Here is a 22,005-nt window from a genome sequence, read left to right on the forward strand (position 1 = left end):
GGCAAAAATTATGGGGGGGTCAGAGACCTTTGGGAGGAAGCAACCAAATTACTATGCAAGAATTTAAATAAGTTATTGTTTTAGTTACTGTTAAAGCAAGTGGAGTAGCAGCATAATATGCGCTTGTGATCATACAAATGGGAATCTTCCCCAAGTTTCTGTCTTATAAAGCAATTTCTGAAGAAGCGAAGAAATTTTTAATATGGTAAGGCTATATTGATACTATCACATGTCCTTATATTCCATCTGTAATGTAAATTCAGAAGGTTTGTTCGTAGTGACTTCTGGAGTGTTTTTACACACAAAGCTCTCTTCAGAAGGCCCGTGGGAGAGTTGTGCAGTTTATATAGTTAAGGCAGCTACATGGTTGAGCGTTGAATTAAGTTTTAGATGAATTCAGCACCTGACAGCTAGTAAGTTGGTGTTAAACAATAAAGCTGTGGCTTGTGTTAGCTTTTCAGAACTGGCTTTTTAGCTTGGGGCAGTTGACTATGGTGCACTTCAAAACACACAGTTCCTGGAAGATACAGTGTGCTTTTTTTAAAAGTCCACAATGTCTAGCTAACTTTGAGTACACGGCTATGTGGAAAGAGTGGGTTAATTCCGATCCATTCATCTGTGAAGTCTGTAGGACTTGAGTGTAAAAGCTATTCACTGCCAGCCTGCTGCTCAATTTATGGAACTGGCTAAATGATGTCTGTCACTTCTATATTTGATGGAATAATAGGTTCTTGGAAAAAGGACAAATAAGATAAAAATTGTATTCTTGGTGGGATTGTGATTAGAGGAATATTCAAGAACTGCATTGCAGTAAGCATTTTCTTTGTGTTTGGGCTTATTTTTTTCCTTTTTTTTTTTAATGGGATGCTATTTTTTCATCAATAAAAATCTCATTAATATTTCATTATTCATAGGAATTTGAGAGGGAGAAGCATGCTCATAGCATATTGCAGTTTCAGTTCATGGAAGTCAAAGAGGCTTTGAAGCAAAGAGAAGAAATGCTTGCAGTAAGTAACTGTTGGGGTTTTTTTAATGGCTTCTTTGATTGGTATGTTCCCAGTTAGCAGTAGGAGTGTAGAAGGCGAGGCATGGAGAATTTTATTACCTACTCAAGTTTCTCACCTGGAGAAATACTAGTGTTTCAGGCCAAACAGGTTCAGAGCTGACTAATAGAAATAGTACGTTCATAAGTATTGTCTGAAGTTGGACTGCTTTTTTGCCTTGTCCCTAATATGAAATAAGCTGTGTTTGGACAGCTGTTTGTGGAGGTGCAGAGGAAACTGATGAAGCTACCTTGTTTTAAGTCATCTCATGGATAGTAAGATTGTCTTCAGGAGCGTAGGTTTAGTTGAGATGTCAGAAACTGTGCGTGTAGATACTCTTTTACTTTAGCACCTGACTTTTTTCATTCTTTGGCATCACTGCAATCTTGACCTTCTTTGTTAACCTGTTACCTGCTTTCTGTCTTCTTGTTTTGCTCCCGTCTCTCAGGAAATCCAACAGCTGCAACAGAAACAGCAGAGCTATGTCAGGGAAATTTCTGATCTTCAGGAGACAATAGAGTGGAAAGACAAAAAAATAGGGGTAGGACTGTCAACTCCTGAAATGTGTTCAGAGTGGCACTGTCAGTCTCCAGCTGATCCTGCTTTTGCAAAACCTCATGAATAAAATCCTCCTTAGTGACTTTGCTTGGTGTGGCTGTCTTGCTATATTACCAGTGAACTAGCAAATAGCAGATTTTGTCTTTGGCCGGTATCATAAAATCCAAGAAAAATTTAGCAGCTGGTCTGATTTCAAAACCTAGGGTAATTTGTTTGCTGTGATGCACCATTTGTATTTGCCATATTGAGAAAGGAAGTGCTATTTATAGTGCAATTCCATCAGCACTGAATTTTTGCTTATTCAGATTTAATCTGCAGACTGAGCAGAAACTGGAGTGTGAGAAAGGAGTAATAGAGCTATTTATGGGCTATTGGGATGAAAGTCTCTAACTCTCCCTTGCTTCTCATCCCTTCCCGCCACCCCCCATCAAGGCCAAATGGAAAGCCACTCTTAAAGAAAAGCATGGCTTTCTTTTCTAACAACAAGCACTGAAAGACTTTCTGAATATAGAAGGAGAAAGAAATCTGGCAACTTGCCGATGCTTGTGATGTCCAATAACTTGTAGCAACTGGAAGCTCAAAATTGTCTAATTTTTGTTACTCTTCTATTTGTACTTATATAGAAATATTGGGGGGGGGGGGCAATAGCAAAATACGCATTTGCACATGGTACATCCCAGTCTAAAGATCGCTTAATGGCAGCTTTCAAATTCATTGAAATGTACTGCACCCGCCATGGTAACCCATGGAACAAAAAGACTATTAATATCTGCTGGGCCTGCTTTCATGCCCTTCTGTTAACACATGGGCATGGCGCTATGTCTTCAATGTGCATGTTGAAGTAATATGGATATGAATGAACTTGTCTAGCAGATAAGAATGAAAAGTGGATCCTCATTTGAAGGATCCCTAGTGAAGGATTGGGCCCTGAATGTCTTTAGCAGGAATTCCTGGTTATTGAATAAGCTGTGCGTTTCTTGGATTTGAAGTTTATCTGTGTGTATGTAAACTTGGTCCTTTAATCTGTAAACTTTACCTTTTTCATACATGCCACTTCCATGAATCTCTGAATATCTTAAATCTACTCATTCTTGTTTACACTTGCTTTTCATGGTCTTTACTTGTCTCCCTTCCTTTCTTCACATCTCCTCGCCCTCTGTCTGTGTTGGGAACTCAGGCATTAGAGAGGCAGAAAGATTTCTTTGATTCCATAAGGAGTGAGCGGGATGACCTTAGAGATGAAGTGGTTGTGCTGAAGGAGCAACTGAAGGTATGCAAGAGGAATAAAAGAAACTTATATTCAACTGCTGACCTTTTCCTCCTGTACATTTTTGCAGAAAATTTTAATCTAGCTCAGCAGCAAGTACTCCGTTTTCATGTTGGCTTTAAGTTGCCATTTCAGGAATTTCCTGTATAAAAGTCCTTCCCCCTAATATTGACTGTGAGCCCTCGGTATAGACTGTAGTATTAAGTAGTTGCTTTTGTAGGAGATGCTTATCTGAGGAACATTTTATGCAGCAGATTTATGTTTAAAAAAAAAAAAAATAAAAAAACCCCCAACAAACTGAGAACTGTAATATTCTGTGCTCTTTTCCAACTTCTAGCCATGTTTAATGGAACGACTGAAGCAATTGTTTATTCAGACTATCAAGGACAAGAACACCTGAACGATCCTCCCGTTTCTGAGCAGCAGGCTCTAAAGCATTGCTTTTGCTTCTCCACAGAAACATGGAATAATCCCAGACTCTGACATAGCCACCAATGGGGAGACATCGGACATTCTTGATAACGAAGGACACTTGGATTCTTCCAAAACTGTTCCAGGCACAACTCAGGCATTAAAGACAGGAGGGGATGGGATGCTAGGTAAGTGCTGAATATCCTTTCATATCTTTCTGTCTGTCCATTCATTCATCTTTGCTTGGAGTTTGGGCATTTGTTAGTGGGAAAATTAACACATCACGCAGCATGCTACTTGTCGAATCACTTCCTATGCATTTTTCTGCTTAATATTTATTATCACTTCAAGTATGTTGTGCAGTTTCCTGCAAAGGCAGACTTCATTTCCCATTCAAGGCGACAAAGGACGAGAATACAAATATTACATTACAGATAAGTAGCAATCATTCAGATTACTATTTAAACCCTGAATTTGAAAATTGTCCCAGAATAATCCTCCTGTTGTTCAATATTTTTCAGCACATATCCTAAAGAATCAGGAAAAAAAGCATTTTAGTTTCCTACAAAGAACTTGTATGTTGGTTTGTCCGCTGAACAACAGTGCTGGGCGCTGTTAAAACACACTAATGTCTGAATTCGTTGTTCTTGGTATCTAGTACTATTGAGCAGTTAATATTAACACTTCAACATTTTTACTTGTTATAACAGGATTAACGCTGTTAAATTCAAAGAATATGACTCTGAGATGGATAGTGTTAGGAAGGAGAAATCTGGTTGGCAAAAACATTGTTCTTATGCACTTGTGATGAACGGCTACTCAGAGAACTTTTATACTAGTGGAAGGAAAGGAAATAATAGATAATTTTTTTTCCTCCTGTTTTTGTTCTAAATGAACATACTAATAAATAGCAACAGGCAGCCAACTGTTGCAAGAGCAAGTTATCTTGCTTTTAGCTGTTGGCTGCTTTTTCCTCACTGAGTTTTTGTGTGGAAACAATCTGGAACACCAAAAGCAAGGTAAGGGTGTATTTTTAAATGTAATATGTTTTCTGTCTCTCCTTATACTGTTGGGGTTTTTTAATTTATTTTTTTATTTTTTAATTTTTTGGACCTAGGTACAACATAGACCCAAAAGCTAACCGTTGAAACTACGAACACTGTTGTTCTAATACCTGTTGCTTCTAAATAGAAGTTGGAGAAAAACTGTTACAAAAAAAAACCCCAAAACCACAGAAATCCCCATCCCTTTGGGTGGATGAAGTGGCTGTAAGGGGCACTAAGTACCTGAGCTCTGATCTGTGTTGGTAATGTTAAACAGCTGAACCATTTGCTTGCCAATCAGATTTTACATTCAGTGTTTGTCTCATACACTGATGATGCCTGTTTATGATACTTACAAGTAAAATATTACTGAATAATCCTTGATTACTTCATTATAATGGCATCAGACACACACTCTTGCATGCATAGAGTGGTGTTAGGGTTAAAGTTGTAGAGAATATTGCTGAGAAAAAATAATTATTACTGTTAGTGTTACCTCTGCAAGTATTACTGTTAAATTGCACTGCTTGAAACAGTTGTTCTCATCTACAAAAGCTGTAACTCGCACAGCCAAGAGCGTAAATCTTTTACTTTACAAAACCACAAGCCAGCACCAGAGACTTCTTGCTTTGAGAGGGCGGTGGTGAATTTCACTGGTCGAAAACCCCAAACCCTTACTAATTCAATTGCTGCTTTGCCCCACGTAATTGGCAAAAGCTGATCTTTTATTAACCTATTCTTTGATTCATTCTCTTTCGGGTTTTAAGTGGGGAGGTAAGTGCTATGGTGTGGTCCCTTCAACTTTCTCAATGGTCTTTTAGGCAAAGCCAATGAAGTGGACATGAAAAATGAGATTTTGGAGGATATGGGGAAAAGAGAAATCTTGCAGAATTCTGAGCATGAGGAACACAAAGAGGAGTCTGAGGAGCAGGAAGTACAGACATTGCATGCTGATGAAAATGCAAAGGCAGAAAAAATGGTTGAAGAACGTGATGGCCTGTCAACAGTGATGTTACCAGATAGTAGGTTTACAGAACAAATTCAGAACCTTACAGAACATGTACCAGGGGGTGCTTCTTCAAACGATGATAGTGACACAGATGATTTGAGAAAGGAGACAGAGTCCACAGGCACAGCAGTCCAACAGCCTGTTAGTACGGAGGCTGAACACCATGACTTAAGCACAAGGACAAATCAGAACTTGGAGGTGGGCTCTCTGCAAGGTCATCAGATTTTTGAGACTCCTCAGGAAATGCCTAGTGTCTTGGGTACAGAGCATGAACTGGAAAAAGCTGCACCCGAACAGGAAGAACGAGAGGATCTTAAAACTAGCCATGCCCTGAGTGATAATGAAATGGATCAGGAAGCCGACATTACAAGTGAGAGCTGTGAGTTGGTTTCTAACCAGGCAGGGCTACCAGAGGTTAGGGTAGCAGGCTCGCTTAGTGAAGAGGTAGATGTGGAGAGTCACGCTGAGGGACTCCAGCACGCAGAAGAAAGTGCTGAAAAGGAGGTTACAAATGTCTTGGAGGAAAAGCTTGTTGAAAGCAAAGACTGCACTGATGGAAGAATTGATAAAACAGGAGGTGATAGAGCTGAAGAAGAAAATGATGTTGGGAATGCAGTTCAGGGTCAGACAATGGAAAAAGAGTCTGTGGGTTTGGAGGGGAGGGAGTCATGTGAAAGTGATGTCCCAGCAGATACAAGTGAAAAGGAAGGTGGAGGAGATCAGGCATCGATCCAACCAGTTTCTTCAGAGGACAGTCCTTCAGCATCATCAGAGGAACAAAATCAGCAAGATAAAACTGAACTTGAAAATGCTACGGCTGAGAAGGACGGACAGAAGGAAGTATTAATAGAAGAGTTGGAGATGCATTCAGATTCTGCAGAAACAGGCGAGCAAGGTGAGGCATCTGTGGAGGCTGTAGGCTGTATTACTGAGGTAAAAGGAAGTGTGCTGCAGCAGGCAGAGCCAGGCACGGATGTTGTGAAAGAGGTGACGACTCAGGAAACCGGTTTAGACCCAAGTCTTTTAGATGACAAAATTCAGGAGTCAGAATTGGAAATAGAGAATGAGTCTGGGAAAGGAAAGGAAAGTAGGACAGAATGGGTAGAAGATTCAAAGCCAAAGGCAGAAGGTCAAACAGTTCAGTGTAGTGAAGAAACAACAGGTGAGACAGTGGGAGAGAAAAATATTCCCTTAGAAGGGGAAGCGCAGAATGTAGTTAAACAAGAGGAAGGTGAATCTGAAGAGGAGTCAACTGCAGATGTTAGTGTGACTACTGAAAACAAAGTTGATAAAGAAACACTGAAAGAAAATGAGAAAGAGTTAGAGCTTGCAGACCCCCATGGTGGTGGATTTGCTTCTGAGGAAGGTGCGAATAATTCCCTTGCGCAGAAGGCTGAGCAGGATGAAAATGTTAGTGAACAAGTTAAATTGGAGAGTGACGCAGAGGAAAGACTGGAAGATGATAGTGATGCATTTGATTTTGATGAGGAGTCAAAACAGACAGCAGAAACTGATGAAAAATGTGATGGAGAGAAAGCTGATACACAGAAAGGAGAGGGTGATAAAGCGAATGGTGCTGTCGGAAAAACTCCCCAAACAGACGAAGCCGGAGAAAGAACAGACAAAATAGAAACCGAAGACGCCTTGACTGAAGATGGCAGCTTGCAGCATAAAAAAGGAGATGAGCCTGAAGAAACAGGGTGCTTGCAAGAGGAAGCATCATGGAAAACTGATGAGAAGACTGATGTGATGGAAGATGAAATCAAAGCATCAGATTCTAATGAAGTGGAAAAAATACCAGATGAAAATGTTTTGGAACAGGATTTGGCAAGTGCTGGCAATAACAGGGATGAAAACAAGGAGGATTTGCAGGGTGGTAGAAGGGGTAAGGGTAAATCCAGAGATGACTGTACAATATCGTAAGTTGAGAATCTCAAGACTAGGCGAGTTACATGCCATTTGATCCATCCCAGTACAGAAGCATGCACTTTGCACAGTACATCAGACCTTAGGAATACTCTTAAGGGGTTTTTTCTTTATAGGTAACTCTCATCATAATACAATGTTATGTAAGCGGTAATGATGCAAGTATTCAGTTATTCACTGACGTACCTAGGCACAAGAAATCGTGCGTGGGTTTGGTTTTGCTGTGTCTCAGGTTTAAAGTTTATCACCAAAAGAGCAAGCTTCACAAATCAGCTATTCAGACTATCTTGCAATTAAAGTACTTTTAGTGTGGATAACTGCTACTGAGGAATTTCTATATGAAATTCTTTTTTTTTCTAGCCTGTCTTGAATAGAGAGATGTCTTGAATTTACTTATGTGCATTGGACCTTTGAACTCATGCCGTACTTACGTGTACTTACGTGCATTAGACCTGCAGTACTGTTGAACGTACTGTTCATACTTCATGAAGGAACTCAGTCGATCGGCAATGCTGATCTGATGTTGAAACTTCTTTCTGAATGATTAAAGCCTAGGAACCAATTTATTTTTTTACTATGGAAAAAAAAAAAGATACTCTCATTCCACTTTGTATTTCTAATATGGTCATATTCCAAAATATAGTTAGATCACTGAATCTGCTTAGTCTAAACACTTTGGAAGAACAATATACAGTTTGAAGAAAGAGGAACATACAGGCCTTAGTTTGCTGAAAGGAATAATATATACGTTTACTTCATCTAGGCACTTTGCACCATAATAGGCCTTTTACACCATGTCTCACGTGGTTTTTTTATTTTTTCTAAAGAAAGTGTCAATACACACTGTAATGTGTGCTTAGGTTTGCTATCAAGTACTGTCTAGTTATGAATATATAAAATATCTATTTTTCCAAGAAGATTTTTGTTTAAAATTGCATTTCCTTACTGCATTATATTTTTTGCAAACTATGATTCTGAAGGAATGTTTTTATCTCTGGAAAATTCTTTCCTCTTCCTTTCTGGAAAGAAGATAACTTTGCATGTCTTAATTCTTGTTGGATACCAGTCCATAGATGATTGTTGTTCTGTATACTAGCCCCCATGCCTCTTTGAAAAGCTGGATTGCTTTGAATTGCTGGCATAAATGAGCCACTTTGACACCATTGGTATATTTCTTCTTGCATCTTTGCTAGTGCTTGGGAGGAAGAGCATGTTTTGCATAATTAAAAACTCACGTACAGTTGTTTTAAGCAATGAACGTCCCAGGGGAATGCAAGTTGAGGAGTCAGGGTGGGGGGGCTATGGAAGGCTGTATTTGTGTTGATGTTACAAAGTTGATGGAGCACAAACAGACTGCAAAATTTCAAGATGTATATCAAAATGTACTGAGCTGTATATAATTGAAATAAACATATTTTATACTTTAAATTGCCTGTCCAGTGCACTGTTTATAAACCTGCATAAATATTTATTTAAACTATATAATTTCAGAAACACTTTTCTGCAGCTTTCTTCATTAAATGTATTGCATTGTGCTATGTAGCTAGAAGAGCTATCTTACTAGGAATGGGCAGCCTTGGTGTTTGAGGACCTTTAATATGTGATGGCACCCGTAACTGTAAACCTGTAACTCTTTTCATATGGCTTCTCTCCAACTTACAACAGTTCCAGTATGGTTTCTGTAAGTATTAGCAGTTGTTCTTCTTAAGGGTTTACACTAAATGCTAATCTAGAAAGTCATAGATCTTAAAAGCATCTCTTCCTCCTACGTAGCAGTGTTTATTTAAAGATTTGTCTCTGCTATACTCGCAACTGTAATATATGGTTTAATGTTGAAAGTACTTTAAATGTATTTATATTTAAATGTTAAATACACTTAAATATATAATTAAATGTGCTTGTCAGGCTTCACATATACTTGTGGATAGATCTATAAGCAACTCTGAGTTAAATTAGCACATGCCAGCATTTCCTGTATTTTTCGTATGAGTTTGTTTATAATATAAATCCTTCTGGATGGTTGAGGGAATTAATGGTGAGCTGTTTTTAACTAGCTTTTTCACTTCAGAAAACAAAGCATCTGTAAGAGAAGTCCTTTTTAAAGCTAAGTCACAGAAGGAGAAATAATAACAACTCTAGTCTTAACTAAGTGTCCACGTACCAGCTTTTACCCCGCAGTAACTGGCCAGCTCTCGGTGAAACTAGGGTAGGAGCAGGAACATGGACAGGCAATGAAGAATAGCTGGTGTACTATAAATCCATTCTTGAACATGAGCTGTGTGGTACCTTTGTGGGCAGCTGGTCTCTGACTTCTGGAATTGGGCAAGTACCATGGAGGAGAAGGTCATGGTGTTCTTTACCTCTTTGGTGTTTGCTTGAGTGTATGCACATCGAGGCATAAATCGTCTTGAAGATAAAGGGAACTGCTAGTCCAAATGTAATAATTTAAATATTATATGCCAGCTAGCATTTGAGTGAAATGTGTGCCATAAGAGAGAGGGGGGGGACAGTGTCTCAGGAGGAATTCCCTAGAAAATCCATCTTTTATAAAGTTACACAATTGAAAACCGTTTTTGGCATTTTCCCTGCGATATCTAACAGACACAAAATAAGATCTAGATTGTCCCTTTCACTGGTTTTGACTTTCAAAGACAGCAAAATACCAAAATCAGTCTTTTCATGAAGCCTAATGTGAAACCAAGAAATCATGAGATGAACTAACATCAAGATTCATATTTTCCGCTATTCTTTGCCCATTTTGTTTTGAGCAGGAGACAGTTTGCTGATGTGTGCTGCAGTGAGCACCGCTCTGCGTGCGTAAGACTTTTGTCTTTCAGAATAGCTCCCTAGCTCCAAATGCTCGCTGGGTTTTCTGTTCAATACCTAGTGGCACATGTAGCCTGTAGCCCAGGTTTGTGCATTACTGTGAACTCAGAGCTAGCCTGAAATGCTTTCAAAAGCAATAGCTGAAGAAACTTTTTTTTTTCCCCTTATTCAGCAAGTAATAGTGAAAGGCCTTGGTCAATATTTCCTTTATTACGGAAAAGAACAGTCCTCTTGTCCCCCTCAAAATCAGTATTGCAAGCTGGTGTCTTCTAAATCCTATGCTTATTCACTGTCCCAACAGCCTGTCCCCAGCAGTATCCCTCTTCAGAGAAAGAGAGGAAGGCGTTTCTCAATATTTGTTGTGGTGGTTGTTGTTTTCTCATTATCCAAAATAGACAGATCTGGAGAAGGAGTATTGCCCAACCTGCTGTTGATCTGAGAGTTGGGTTCTTGCAAACTGTTCTGAATAGCTGCTTAGGGCTGCTGGTGTGATTTCATGGGATGCCTTCCCACCCTCCAAGTACAGTTTACCCCTCTCATTTGCATCAGTATTAATTACTTGCTGGGCCACACATCACACAAATCATTCAGGTTAAAACCAGCTGCTTCCCACCCCGTGCTCCTCTCCAAGTAGGATGAGACATCAAGGATCTGTGGCTGATTAGGGGATGTTAGGTCAACTGTGCCACTGAACAGCACCCTAATTAGCGATACCTTGAGTGGACTGCATTACCAAGGTCATGAGAATAGTCCTTTGACTTACAAACAGGCCTGCGCAATAGCAGAAGACACTGGTAACCACCACCACCCCTGTCTGCCCTGCTCTCTCCCAGGCCTTCCCAGGGCCCAGCTCCTCGCATCAGCCCTCTGTTAAGCTCCTTTGCGTACGTAAGCCGTGAATTGGTGCAGTGAGTAGCATGGGAATCATGTTACCAAAGTTAAATTTAAGTGAGATGAATGCCACGCTCTATTCATTGTAGTACCTTTGTACGTGAAATAAGGAAAATTACTTTTACAGATAAGAATTGTAATTAGCTGCTTCATGTGCTAGTTCAGTAGATTGCTCTTTTCTGCTCATAGTTCTAGAGGTCCTCAGATCCTTGATTTGTTGGAAAAACGTCTCCTAAATGCAAAAATAAGGTGGCTCTGCAGAGATAACTGTTAAAGCTAAAGTAAGTTTTCGGTATTAGTGTGGGGTTTTAAGATAAGTGAAACCTAGGAGACCTTCATCTGTACCTGCAGAAAACTTTTCTACATGTATGGCAATTTTAGCGAACTAATTTCTTCTGTGGTCTTGTAAATCCTGCTGCCAGCATGTCATCTGTCCCAGTGGGGTGCACGGATGTCCGTAATGAGGGAAGAGAGAACTGATGGTGAGACTGGATTTCAAGGTTCATCCCAAAATGCTAACATCCCTTTTGCAGGGAACGGGGTTGGGAGAAGCTGATGTGCTTCCTTACTGGAAACTGGAGGAGGTATCTTTTCTTCAGGCAGGCATGTTTCACCCCGCAGCACTGCTTGTGCTAATAAAAGTTACTTAGCTGTGTGCATGACTGAAGTTATTTTCAGGATCAAGGTGGATTATTTGGCCCCTTTGGAGTCAGTAAGTTTGGGCTAATTTTGTAGTGGCCTAGAGGTTTCCTTCTGCATCAGTCCTTGTTCTCTTCCCCGTTCTTAGTAACTTTATTTCTTGATCTCTGCGGACCTCTGACTCCCAATCCTGTCTCCAAGTCTGAATAGCTCTGACCTTTCTATTACTGGTTGCTCTCCTTGCTTTCTTCATTGACCTTTATTTTTCTTCTCTTTCTTTCATCTTTTACAGAATTTCTGTCTTACACTTCCTTTCCTTTCCATATAGATATGTGAAATTGTTTTATTATTTTGAAGGTGTTTATACTTGTAAATTTTTGTTACTCTTGATAGCTTACAAAAATGTGGTTTGTTTGTTTGTGTTCTGTTTTGTTTTTCCATGTCAATGCTCAGGTGTAACAATGTTGAGTGTGTTACAAATGGCTAAAAAAAAAAAAAGAATAGGACTTGAGGAGGTTCAAAGTGAATGCATAGAACTGCTGAACGGGGATGTCACTTTAAGATCTCTATTTGGGTATTGCATCAGAAGCCAAGGTAAAGGTTTTTATTCCATGCTCTAGAATGACTGTTGGTACATGGGAACTTGTATACCCAGGAGGGGAGTGACACACTATTACTAGCTAATGGACTGTACATGTCTGCCACATAGAGGGACTTTCATTTGAAAACTTCAGTTTTCCCCATGATTTGATTCAATACAGACTCTTTATTCCCTTTACTGTGTGTGTTAACAAGAAAAATGGTGAACCACAAGGCTTTGGCCTGTTCAGGATTTAACAACAAATGAGGACTACAGTGTTGGCATTTTTTAAAGCTTTTCAAAAATACATAAGTTTATCAACAGAATTTACCTGGTAAAAGCCCACCAGCCTTTTATCTGTAATTTGTCAATTGCTTTCCTTAAGTTTACAAAAAGACCTTTTTCTTGAGTGACCTTTGGATTTTAACCATTTAATTAACAGGCCAGACCTTAGATGTGGAGTTGAGCTCTGAACATCCACTGGCTTGGTTCTGCACGGGTGACCGCTTGCTGGCAAGGGAGGCAAGCTAAATAAAACTGCGATAAACATACACGTCAAACTTGTGGAGTAAGACCCTGCCTGAGGTCAATATATCCTCTTCTGATAAGAATATTTGAATGCTATGTTCTGGTGTACTTCTGTTGAGGTGTACCTGAACAAACTAAGGTTGTTAATTAATGAGAGAAAGTAATTTTAGCAATAAGAAAATTTGTGAGTTAAGATTTGTTGCATACAGTACCTGCTAAAATGCTTTCACATTTTGCACCCCTTAAGAGGGAAGAAAAAACCCAAGTGATTTGGTTGATTACTTCTAGTTGTTTTTTCCAGTTGTCTCATTCTGTAGTGTGTACTTTATTAATCAATGCCACGCACGCCCATGTGCTGATCTGTAGCACTTCCAAGTTCAAGTGTAACACAACAGTTGGTCCGTATTGCCCATCGCCTGCTTGATGTTTGACCAGGAGGATTGACTATGAAGGATTAAAGAGAAAAGAATGTTTTACCAGACTGCTGCATTTGAAACGAAAGTAATTTAATGGGCAAATTTTTTTTTCTGGTCATAATACTGGAGATCACACGATGTTATTGCTATGCTGTTTAGTAAAAGAAGTGCAGATTTAAAGTGCTGAGAATGTGCTTAGCTATGATTATAGGTGTTTACAGTATTGTCATTATGTTAAACTGTAAAGATTTGTGAGATTTTGTGTTGCAGTTGTGTTTGACCCTAGAGTTCTTGCATGCTAACCTAACGTAGAAGATTAGCCTCTTTGCATGCAGCTGGGTGCTGCTACTGCCGTGACAAGCATGTTCTGTGAGAATGACATAACCTCCCCTGGCTGCAGCCCCTTCCCAGCCCTGTCTGTGGCCTCATTTCCTGTGGTACGTGCATAACTACCTTCATCATTAGTTTCGCTAACCTTAACGGTTTGGTCTTATATCAGATGCACTCTGAAATGTGCGGCCCGATCAAATCAGCACTGAACTTTCAGTTTTCTCTTTCAGACAGGCTGAAAAAACTCATTGATGAACGAGAATCCTTACTAGACCAGGTAATCACAGGAAAACTGAAATGCTGTGTGTTTACTAAATCTCTGATAAGAACAGTAGAGATTAAAAAAATCAAAGTAGCCCTAACATAAGGCATAGAACAGCAGTGCCATTGCCTTTCAGAACGTGTGCTGGGTTGCTTTTGCTGAGGACTTACTGCGTTGCTTGCCACTTTATTCCTCCTCTGAAACATTTCTCCTGCGTGTTAACTCAGGATACAGGGCAAGAAAGATACGACCCAGTGTGCCTGTTCTGTGTTGCTAACCAGTCATATTCAGTGTCCTTAGTCACCTAAAACACCTTCCCCAGGACTATTTCTGAAAAATAATACTTCAGATTGGCCAAGCCCAAGGGAAAAACTCATATGGTCCAGAAACTGTAGAAGCAAATTTTATCTCCAAGAGTAAGCCCTCCTGATTGCTGGATCTGTGGCCAGTGGGCCATTCATAAAGAAATGCTGGAAGAATTACAGTAGATGGGTAAATAGCAATTAAAGTAATTATTGCTGGTACTGTGATATTCCATAGTGGTTATAAAGCTTATTAAAAAAACCTTAGCTGATCTGTTTCTCTGCAGGATGCTCTATGCTTTCATTTATGGACTATATCCTTGACCTTGAGATTTCATGCACAGCCAAACACAGTTCGGGTTTTTAAGGATGTTTTATGTGAATGTGCCTACAGAACATCTATGGCTTTTCTAATAAAACATTCTTCTTCCCCTCGTTACTTTTGGTCCTGAACTTACACATACATAAGCACTGATGCTTAAAAACTGGTGAGTCACTTGCCAAAAGAATGTCTGGGAAATTATTTTCTAAGGCTTTTTAGAATTAAGGGTTTTAAAAAAAAAAAAAGTTTCAAGTGGATTTGCGTACTGAGCCACAATTTTCCCTTACAGATTTTAATAACTAATTATTTTGTGTCCTTCAGGTTAAAAAATTAAAGGGACAACTGGAAGAAAAGCAAAAGAATGGCAAGGTGGAAAATACACAGTCTGAAGATGAAGTTCTGGAAAATGGGACAGATATGCACATGATTGACCTCCAAAGTGAGCTACATTTTGATTTTAAGAGAACTTTTGTGTCCCGCATGTGAGCGAGAAAATGTATCTGTACAATAACGACATGGGTCTAAGTACAAATGAGCCTTCAGTTCTAAGGGAGCTTCAATCTGGGAGCCAGCCACATGCCTCTACTAGAAGTGAGGGAACAATTATCCTTTGTTTGAACAAGACTGCAATTGGAAATCTCCCTTATGTTCCCTAGGAGAGCTGGGCTCGAGTTCCTGGTTAATTCTGCTTTCAGAGTGGTCACAAGGGAATCGGGCAAGGCTGGGAATAGCTCCTATCTGCTAGGCACTGAGTGGGGCTAGCTGCCAGCTCTGATGTAGAAGGAAACTTTTTTGGCAGACAGCATTTGCTAATCTACCGCTGCCCCAAGTAGATTCCTGTAGCATGGAAATTTTATGACAGACTTGTTAAAAGACACTGTTGACACTTGTTCTGACATCTCTGATAAATCTGCAATTCTTTTAGGAGATGCCAACAGACAGATCAGTGATCTCAAATTTAAACTAGCAAAGTCTGAGCAAGAGATAACAGCACTGGAGCAGAATGTAAGTTTCTGGCTTGTTCTGTTTGTTCAGGCATGGTGAGAATGCAAAGAGAAAGTGTATTTTATTATGTGATAAATGAAATCATGATTACTGCGATTTTCCCTTAAAATAAGAAGCAGGAGTGTTGGAGCGTCAGGGCTACTGCACTTGTCATAAAGACTAAAATGCTTTCATTTATATATGGGGAAGAGTGAATATATTACTCATCTTTACTGAAGGAAAAACATTCAAACACAAAGGTATATTGAGAGCATTTACTGAACTCTTCAGAATGCATTTTATGCCTAGCTATCGACAATTTTTAAATGGCTCCTGGCATATGATGTAGTATATATGGATTTTATACAAGACTGTTCAATTTTGACTGTTCGCTCTTGTCCCGAGTATGTCAGCAATACTCTTGCTAAGATAAATTCAGTCAATGGACTGTACTTTTTTGTTGCTGGAAGCGTATTAAATATGGATATGTATAAAATATGGAGTAAGTTACCATGGCCAGGCTTCCTTGGGATACGTGGTGGTTTTTTTTCCCCAAAAATATGCCTTTATTTTATTAAAGAAAAGTGAGTATCTCTCTGGTTATTGCGTAACTACTAGTGGAAGAGTGAAGCTTAAGAGTAACTTCTTGGTACAACTTTTAATTCGGAAAATTTGCCTTCACCTTAGGTAATACGATTGGAAGGTCAGGTAGCCCGGTACAAAACTGCTGCTGAAAATGCTGAAAGAGTAGAAGATGAACTGAAAGCAGAGAAACGCAAACTACAGAGAGAGGTAACTCTAAATGCAAACTGTCACAGGCTAGCAGTCAGCCTGCACCGCATGGGGGGAGACCTGTCCGTCTGGTGCATTTTAGAGGAGGAACTACCCTTCTCGGTAGAGCAAAGAATAGACATCGACTTTTTTTTATTGCTTTAGTTATTCGTTCTAAATGTTTAAGCAACCTTTCAGCACTCAAACTGGAGTAACAGTCACAAGGGTGAACTCCCACTGCCTTTTCACCATTTCTTCCTAAACTGACTTGCAATGCTTTGCTTTGTACCAGAGTCGGTTCTCTGGAGCAAATTCAAGTTCTACTTGTACAACTTGAATCTAGAAGCAGTCTTCAGATGCTCAGGTTTGCATGCTACTTTGCAGCTGTGAATTCGACATTCATCAAGCTGAAGAATTCCTATTTCTACTCTGCTGTCCTTGTCCTTTGTTGTACCTGAAGACCCATTACTTTGAGCGTTATAAATTCTGAGTTTGTAAATACAAATCACTGGTCTTTTTAGAATATGTGATTCAGAAATTATAGCAGTAGAAAGCTGGAAATTGTGCTGTAAGGTTAATTTGGGCGCTTCATTATTTAAGCACAGTGCCACACCTTACCAGGAATGACTGTCTAAACTTTCAAGCTTCGGAGTCTAAACTTGAGTGCTAAATGGATGTGAATCGTTCTTATTGAGCCTGTTTTTCTTGCTCTGTCAATCTGTTTATGCCTGTTTGCTGTAGTGTGTCCATCTGCAGACTCTGTCATGTTTCTCTCTCTTAAAACACTGCATCTTCAAGCTGTCTGTAATTTTGACCTTATTTGTCTTACCAAACTTCATGTTCTCTGCAAGTAGCTGCTACAACCAGCTTAAATATGTTTGTCAGCTTTTCACACCTGCCTCCTGACTTTTGTTCAGTGTGGCTCTTTGCTTTTTCTAAACACACCTTCTGCTCTGCTCCCTATAAATATTGCTCTGGGCAATCCACCTCTCTCTCCCTACCCCCATCCCGTGGTGGATTTTATAGAAAACTAAGGCACCAAAGTCACGGCTGTGGCTGTAGTTCTGGGAACCAGAAACGTGAAAGCCAGGCAGTGAGACAAGTGTATGTCACTCAGCAGGTATCTCTGAGCATCCGTGCCTCTGAAGTTGAGGCAAACTCTGAGCCATTTGTTCAACATTCTGTAAATACCTTGGATTCTTGGCACTGTGCTTAGAAAATACCTGTGTGCGTGGCCTTCAAAGCAGTTACACAACATTTACTTTTAACTCTGCTAACAGGAATTTTCAACTGCTTTATCTTGTAAGGAAATTCCAGCAATATGGTCAGTTAGTGTTGGTAACTACAGACCTTGCTTTATGTTTGGAATTGGAAAACACTGTGAAAGTTACGGGTTTTTTCCTGCTTCCTTCCTTCAGCTTCGTTCAGCATTGGATAAAACTGAAGAGCTTGAAGTCAGCAATGGTCATCTAGTAAAACGCTTGGAGAAGATGAAAGCCAACCGGAGTGCTTTACTGTCTCAGCAATAACCGCCACCTTCCGATGGAAACTGCTACTACTTGACAGAATCAGAACAACGTCGCAGATGCTTCTGTCTCTTGCTGTCCGGGATGCTTTGTGTCATGCCTTCTGAGAACAGACAACCCCAACATTTGCTACGTGCCACCCAGTTGTGGTTCACTCTACGCAGACTCAAACCTACTGCACTATATACATAGGAGTAGCTGATCCAAATGGCTGTGCCTGCGGGGGCCCTTCTACATTGGGTACATTTGGGTACATTTGAAGTACTATATCCGTCTACCATATAAGAAGCACATTGGGCGTCGCGTTAAGTTCTCCATCCAGAAGGCACAGCAGCCATTTATTGCCATTTAAAATGGTATTCAAAGAAAACACTTTAACTGGACTGGAATTTTGTGTCTTGCTGAAAATTAAAAAAAAAAAAAAAAACCAACACTGTAAGTTTTGGACTTTCTCATGACCGTATCTGTAATTTAGTGACTACGGTAGAGTTATTCATAGTAGGTTTTTCATTTACAAATCACTGTGGAACCACAAGCCATTACAAAGCAAAACTCCTTCAGTGGAAACCATGGAAGAAGATGGTCTCGGAAGCAAAAGTGACCTTAAATGACTTTGCCAATAAAACAAAGGTGTTTGGAGGGATTTTTGCACCAGTTGAATCATAAGACTATTTTATTTCAGGGTAAATAGGCAATAGCTTCATTGAATTTTCAACTTTTATTTGTATTATTTAATCCCTGCTCTTGGAATTGAAGTAAACTACTTTTAAAGGATGTAAAGTTGCATTAATAAACCAGCATAAGGCCGTGTTTTAAGAAATGGTGGGTTTTGCACTTAGATCACTCACTTCGGTGCATTTGTCAAAGCAAGTGTCATTTGCTTAAACAAAATATGTAATGGGTTTTTTACATCAGAAACTATCTACTGGTCCATGAACTACTAGGAAACTATGCCGCTACAAAATACAAGTCTAATTTTTAAAAAAGTAACTGATAGTAAAGAAGCACTTTAGAAAATATTACTGCCTATGGTTTTTCTACAAATACAGTTAGCGAATTATTTCCGTCTAAGGTCATTCTAAAGGTTTTCCACTTTTCATGAAAAATAACATAACCAATTGAAACGTTGCAGGCAGTTTATTATACACAGCTAGCACTACAGCTCTGGTTTATTGGAAATTGTTCTGAATGTACTACTCAAAGGAGAACAGCAGTGACCTGAAGAATAAAGCTGTCCTTCCCCCTTCAGCCCTAACAGAGAAGCTTGCGAGTAAGGCAGGCGGCCAGTCCCTTAGGAACCTGCTCACGCTATGAAGCAGCATCTCCCGTTCGACAGGCGCAACCTTCTGTCGATGCTGATGGCCTCAATAGATATGGTTCTCTCAAGCCAAATCCAGACCCGGGAGACCATTTCTTCTTAACTTGGTCTTCAGACTCTCCGGTCCAGATCTTTCCCTAGCCTCTTCCTTGCAGACTGGAGGTTAGAGTCTAAACCGCTGCTATTTTCAACGTTAAGGGGATCGCTGGTATCTTCTTAGAGCACCTTCACAAATTAAATAAACCAAAAACAGTGTCTGAATGTGTTTCTCTGGTTTGGCTAGAAAAATAACACCTTTCTCGTCATCTTTTCTGAGCGTACCCGGAAATTTAGGAATGAAGTACTGAAATTAATATTCCAGGAAAAGGATGAAGAAGGCTTTTTTTGTGCACCTGAGGAAATAAGTATGTCCTTGTCAATCAAATGTGGTGGAACACGGGGATTAAAGGAATCTTTTAAATGAAATTTCCACTCCAGCTAGGGCTTTGGGTTCTTTCTTTCTTTTTTTTTTTTTTTTTTTGAGAGGAACATTCAGGTGCAGAGCCAGGTTTCTTGTGGAATACCTCAAAATCGCTGTGGATACCAATTTACAATTTTCTGTGGTTGACTTGTGTAATTTCTGGTGTACAAAGCCTCTGGGGCCTAAAAAATAAACTAAAGGTTTTTCAGAATGCAAATAAATGTGCTAAATACAACATCTTAGTAACTGATGATAAGGTGTGTGATTGCCACTGGTCATCTTTTTATTTGTGGTAGCGGTGAAGACTGTCTCTCCTGGCAAGATTGAGGAGAAACAGCCTAGCAACTAAGCGCTGGTCCAAAAGGCTAACAAGAATACTTTGCTCATCAAGAAGTGATGTGTTTATTATTTTGAAGTAGATTGCATCTCGCACCCATAAGCATTAACCTCATGACAGAAATCAGATGTGTATTTCAACCTGGATATGCTCTTAGTAGAAATCTTTGTGTGTGATAAAGTAGCTGAATGTTGAAGCCATGTTTTTTTCCCCCCTAACTTTCAGTATGACTTAGCTTTAGAATAAGGGAAGAAAAAGTACTGGTTGGTTTCCTGCAAACTGTTTCATGTTTTCCTGTGAAGAATGTACAACAGGACTTCGAATGGTAATAATAGCACATGCCCCGGTCCTTTTAATCGATCTCCAAACGGGAGAGCCTCGGTACCCAGCCCGCCGATTCAGAGCGGAGCCGAGGTGGTGGCAGCCTGGCGAGGAACGGCTCCTGGGGGAACCAGGATGGGTTTTCCCAGAATTTGTATTTAAAATGGCTATCCTTTGTTTTGTTTTTAAATGTTAAATAATTTTATTGTTTGCAAATGGAATGTTACCCCAAATGGTTTTCTGTTTGTTTGGTTTTTTTAAAAGCAAATCTGTTAGGAGATACGAGCGTGGAAAAGGAAATTCATTAGCAGAACTTGCCAATAAAAATGTCATTTGTTCGGGTAGTTTTTATGGAGTGGTCTGTCATGATGATGTTACTGGTAAAAAGTTCTCTTGGAAAATACAGACTTTTTGGATGATGCTAGTGTAATGGGCTCATTTTCCTTTTTAATGTATTACTGCAGACACACAAATGTGAGCAACACTGCTTGTAAAATGTGCAAAGGCAGGGGCTTGTGTGAGTAAGGGCACTGAGGTGGGACATACCCCCAAATATTAACATTTTTAATGGCAGGGTGTGCTTGGGGAGTGGGGGGACAGGGACAGCATCCCCTCAGGAGAAATTTGAATGGTATTATTAATGGCACTCATTCTCCACTTCCTTAAAGTATTTATGGTGAATGTATAGGTAACCCACATAGTAACTTTCAATAGAAGAATCCTTCACAACAGGAGGCAACTAGGTTCATCAAAAACATGTCAATTTTAGTAATAATCTTGCACAGATCATGGGCATTGTCACACAGCTGTCACTTAAGATGAAATAAGCAGAGGAGATTAGTGCTTGTCTCTGCTTTTTTAAATGCTCTAAACAATTAATTATATGGGTTTGGGGTTTAGTTTGTTTTAGGCAGCTAAGCGATGTTTTGCACACTTTGTTAGGAACTTTACATGTATGTGTTTAAAAGGGCCAGAACCAACCTTGTAAAAATAACAGGTAAGCTGCGTAGCAGAAGCTGGTAGTTGTGGGGTAACGTTCCCCAGTTCACTGCATTCGTCTCCACTCTCTGCTGCCTGTAGTACACTCCTTCAGACCAAAAGCCTTCCAGCTGCTGGTGGGTTTTAACAACGGTACAAGAAGACACGGTGCTGTCCCCCGCAGGCTGCGGTTTGGGCTTTCTGTGGCAAGCGCTGGGAGAAGCCCTCTCCGCCATCGACGAGGAAGAGGAGGAGAAGGCCCCATCCCCTCTGAGGAGACATGGCCGCGGGGGCGCAGGCGCCCCGCCGGCCAATCAGGTGCTCGAGCGCCTCCCGTCGCAGCCAATGGGCTGGAGGCGCGGGCGGGGAGCGGCGGCTGGCGGCCGTTGAGCGCGTGCTCGGCGGGGCTGTTGTCGCCCGGCTGAGGCGGCGGCGGAGGCGGCGGGTGCGGGTTAGCGGCTGGGCTCGGCGCTGGTACGGAGGCTACGGGGCGGGGGGGAGGCTTCCTTTAGGCAGCGGGAAGGTTGTTCAGCCTTCCCTGGAGCCGGGGTGAGCGCTGTGAGCGGCGGGTCCCTGCCTGGGGGTTCCCCTTGGGCCAGTGGGGGCACCGGGCTGCTCTGAGGGCTCCCCGCTTCCTCCCCGGGGGCTCAGCTGTGGCTGTGCATGCTGCGTTGTGGAGTGGAGGCAGTGCTTTAATATCAGGGCCGGTTTCTAACCGACTCGGCTGTTGTCAAGCTTCTAGCTGCGTCAGTAGTAGTAACAATGAAATTATTGTTATTTATCTAGGGTATACCTAGAGCTGTGGTGGTTCTTGTTTCTTAACTTGTTCTTAAGGAAAAAAGTGTGTGGGGGGGAAAGTCACTTCTCTGTGATAATATCTTGTAATTTATGTATAGGTGTCTGAGATGTGCTTTGGTGGTGTTGTGGCAAGATTTTTAATTTCATAGGTATAGTTGC

At 40.5% G+C, this 22,005-nt stretch overlaps 1 protein-coding gene across 16 annotated transcripts in view; it reads left to right on the top strand.

The window, feature by feature from the left end:
- LRRFIP1 (LRR binding FLII interacting protein 1) overlaps positions 1–20,489 on the top strand; it is a 120,374-nt gene extending 99,885 nt beyond the window's left edge. For 10 of the 16 annotated variants that reach the window (XM_075512119.1, XM_075512124.1, XM_075512123.1 and 7 more), the window contains 5 exons: positions 915–1,007; positions 1,492–1,584; positions 2,779–2,871; positions 3,326–3,467; positions 5,144–13,746. In XM_075512119.1, coding sequence (XP_075368234.1) covers positions 915–1,007; positions 1,492–1,584; positions 2,779–2,871; positions 3,326–3,467; positions 5,144–7,254 — 2,532 coding nt within the window. In that variant the 3' untranslated portion in view covers positions 7,255–13,746. Of the gene's footprint in view, positions 1–914; positions 1,008–1,491; positions 1,585–2,778; positions 2,872–3,325; positions 3,468–5,143; positions 13,747–14,674; positions 14,793–15,278; positions 15,359–16,024; positions 16,130–17,526 lie in introns of those variants that run through there. The other 6 variants (XM_075512131.1, XM_075512132.1, XM_075512134.1 and 3 more) reach the window with 3 other exon arrangements.
- Positions 20,490–22,005: the final 1,516 nt, after the last annotated feature.

This window comes from Mycteria americana, chromosome 9, assembly GCF_035582795.1.
Source record: "Mycteria americana isolate JAX WOST 10 ecotype Jacksonville Zoo and Gardens chromosome 9, USCA_MyAme_1.0, whole genome shotgun sequence".
NCBI classification, from domain to species: Eukaryota; Metazoa; Chordata; class Aves; order Ciconiiformes; family Ciconiidae; genus Mycteria; species Mycteria americana.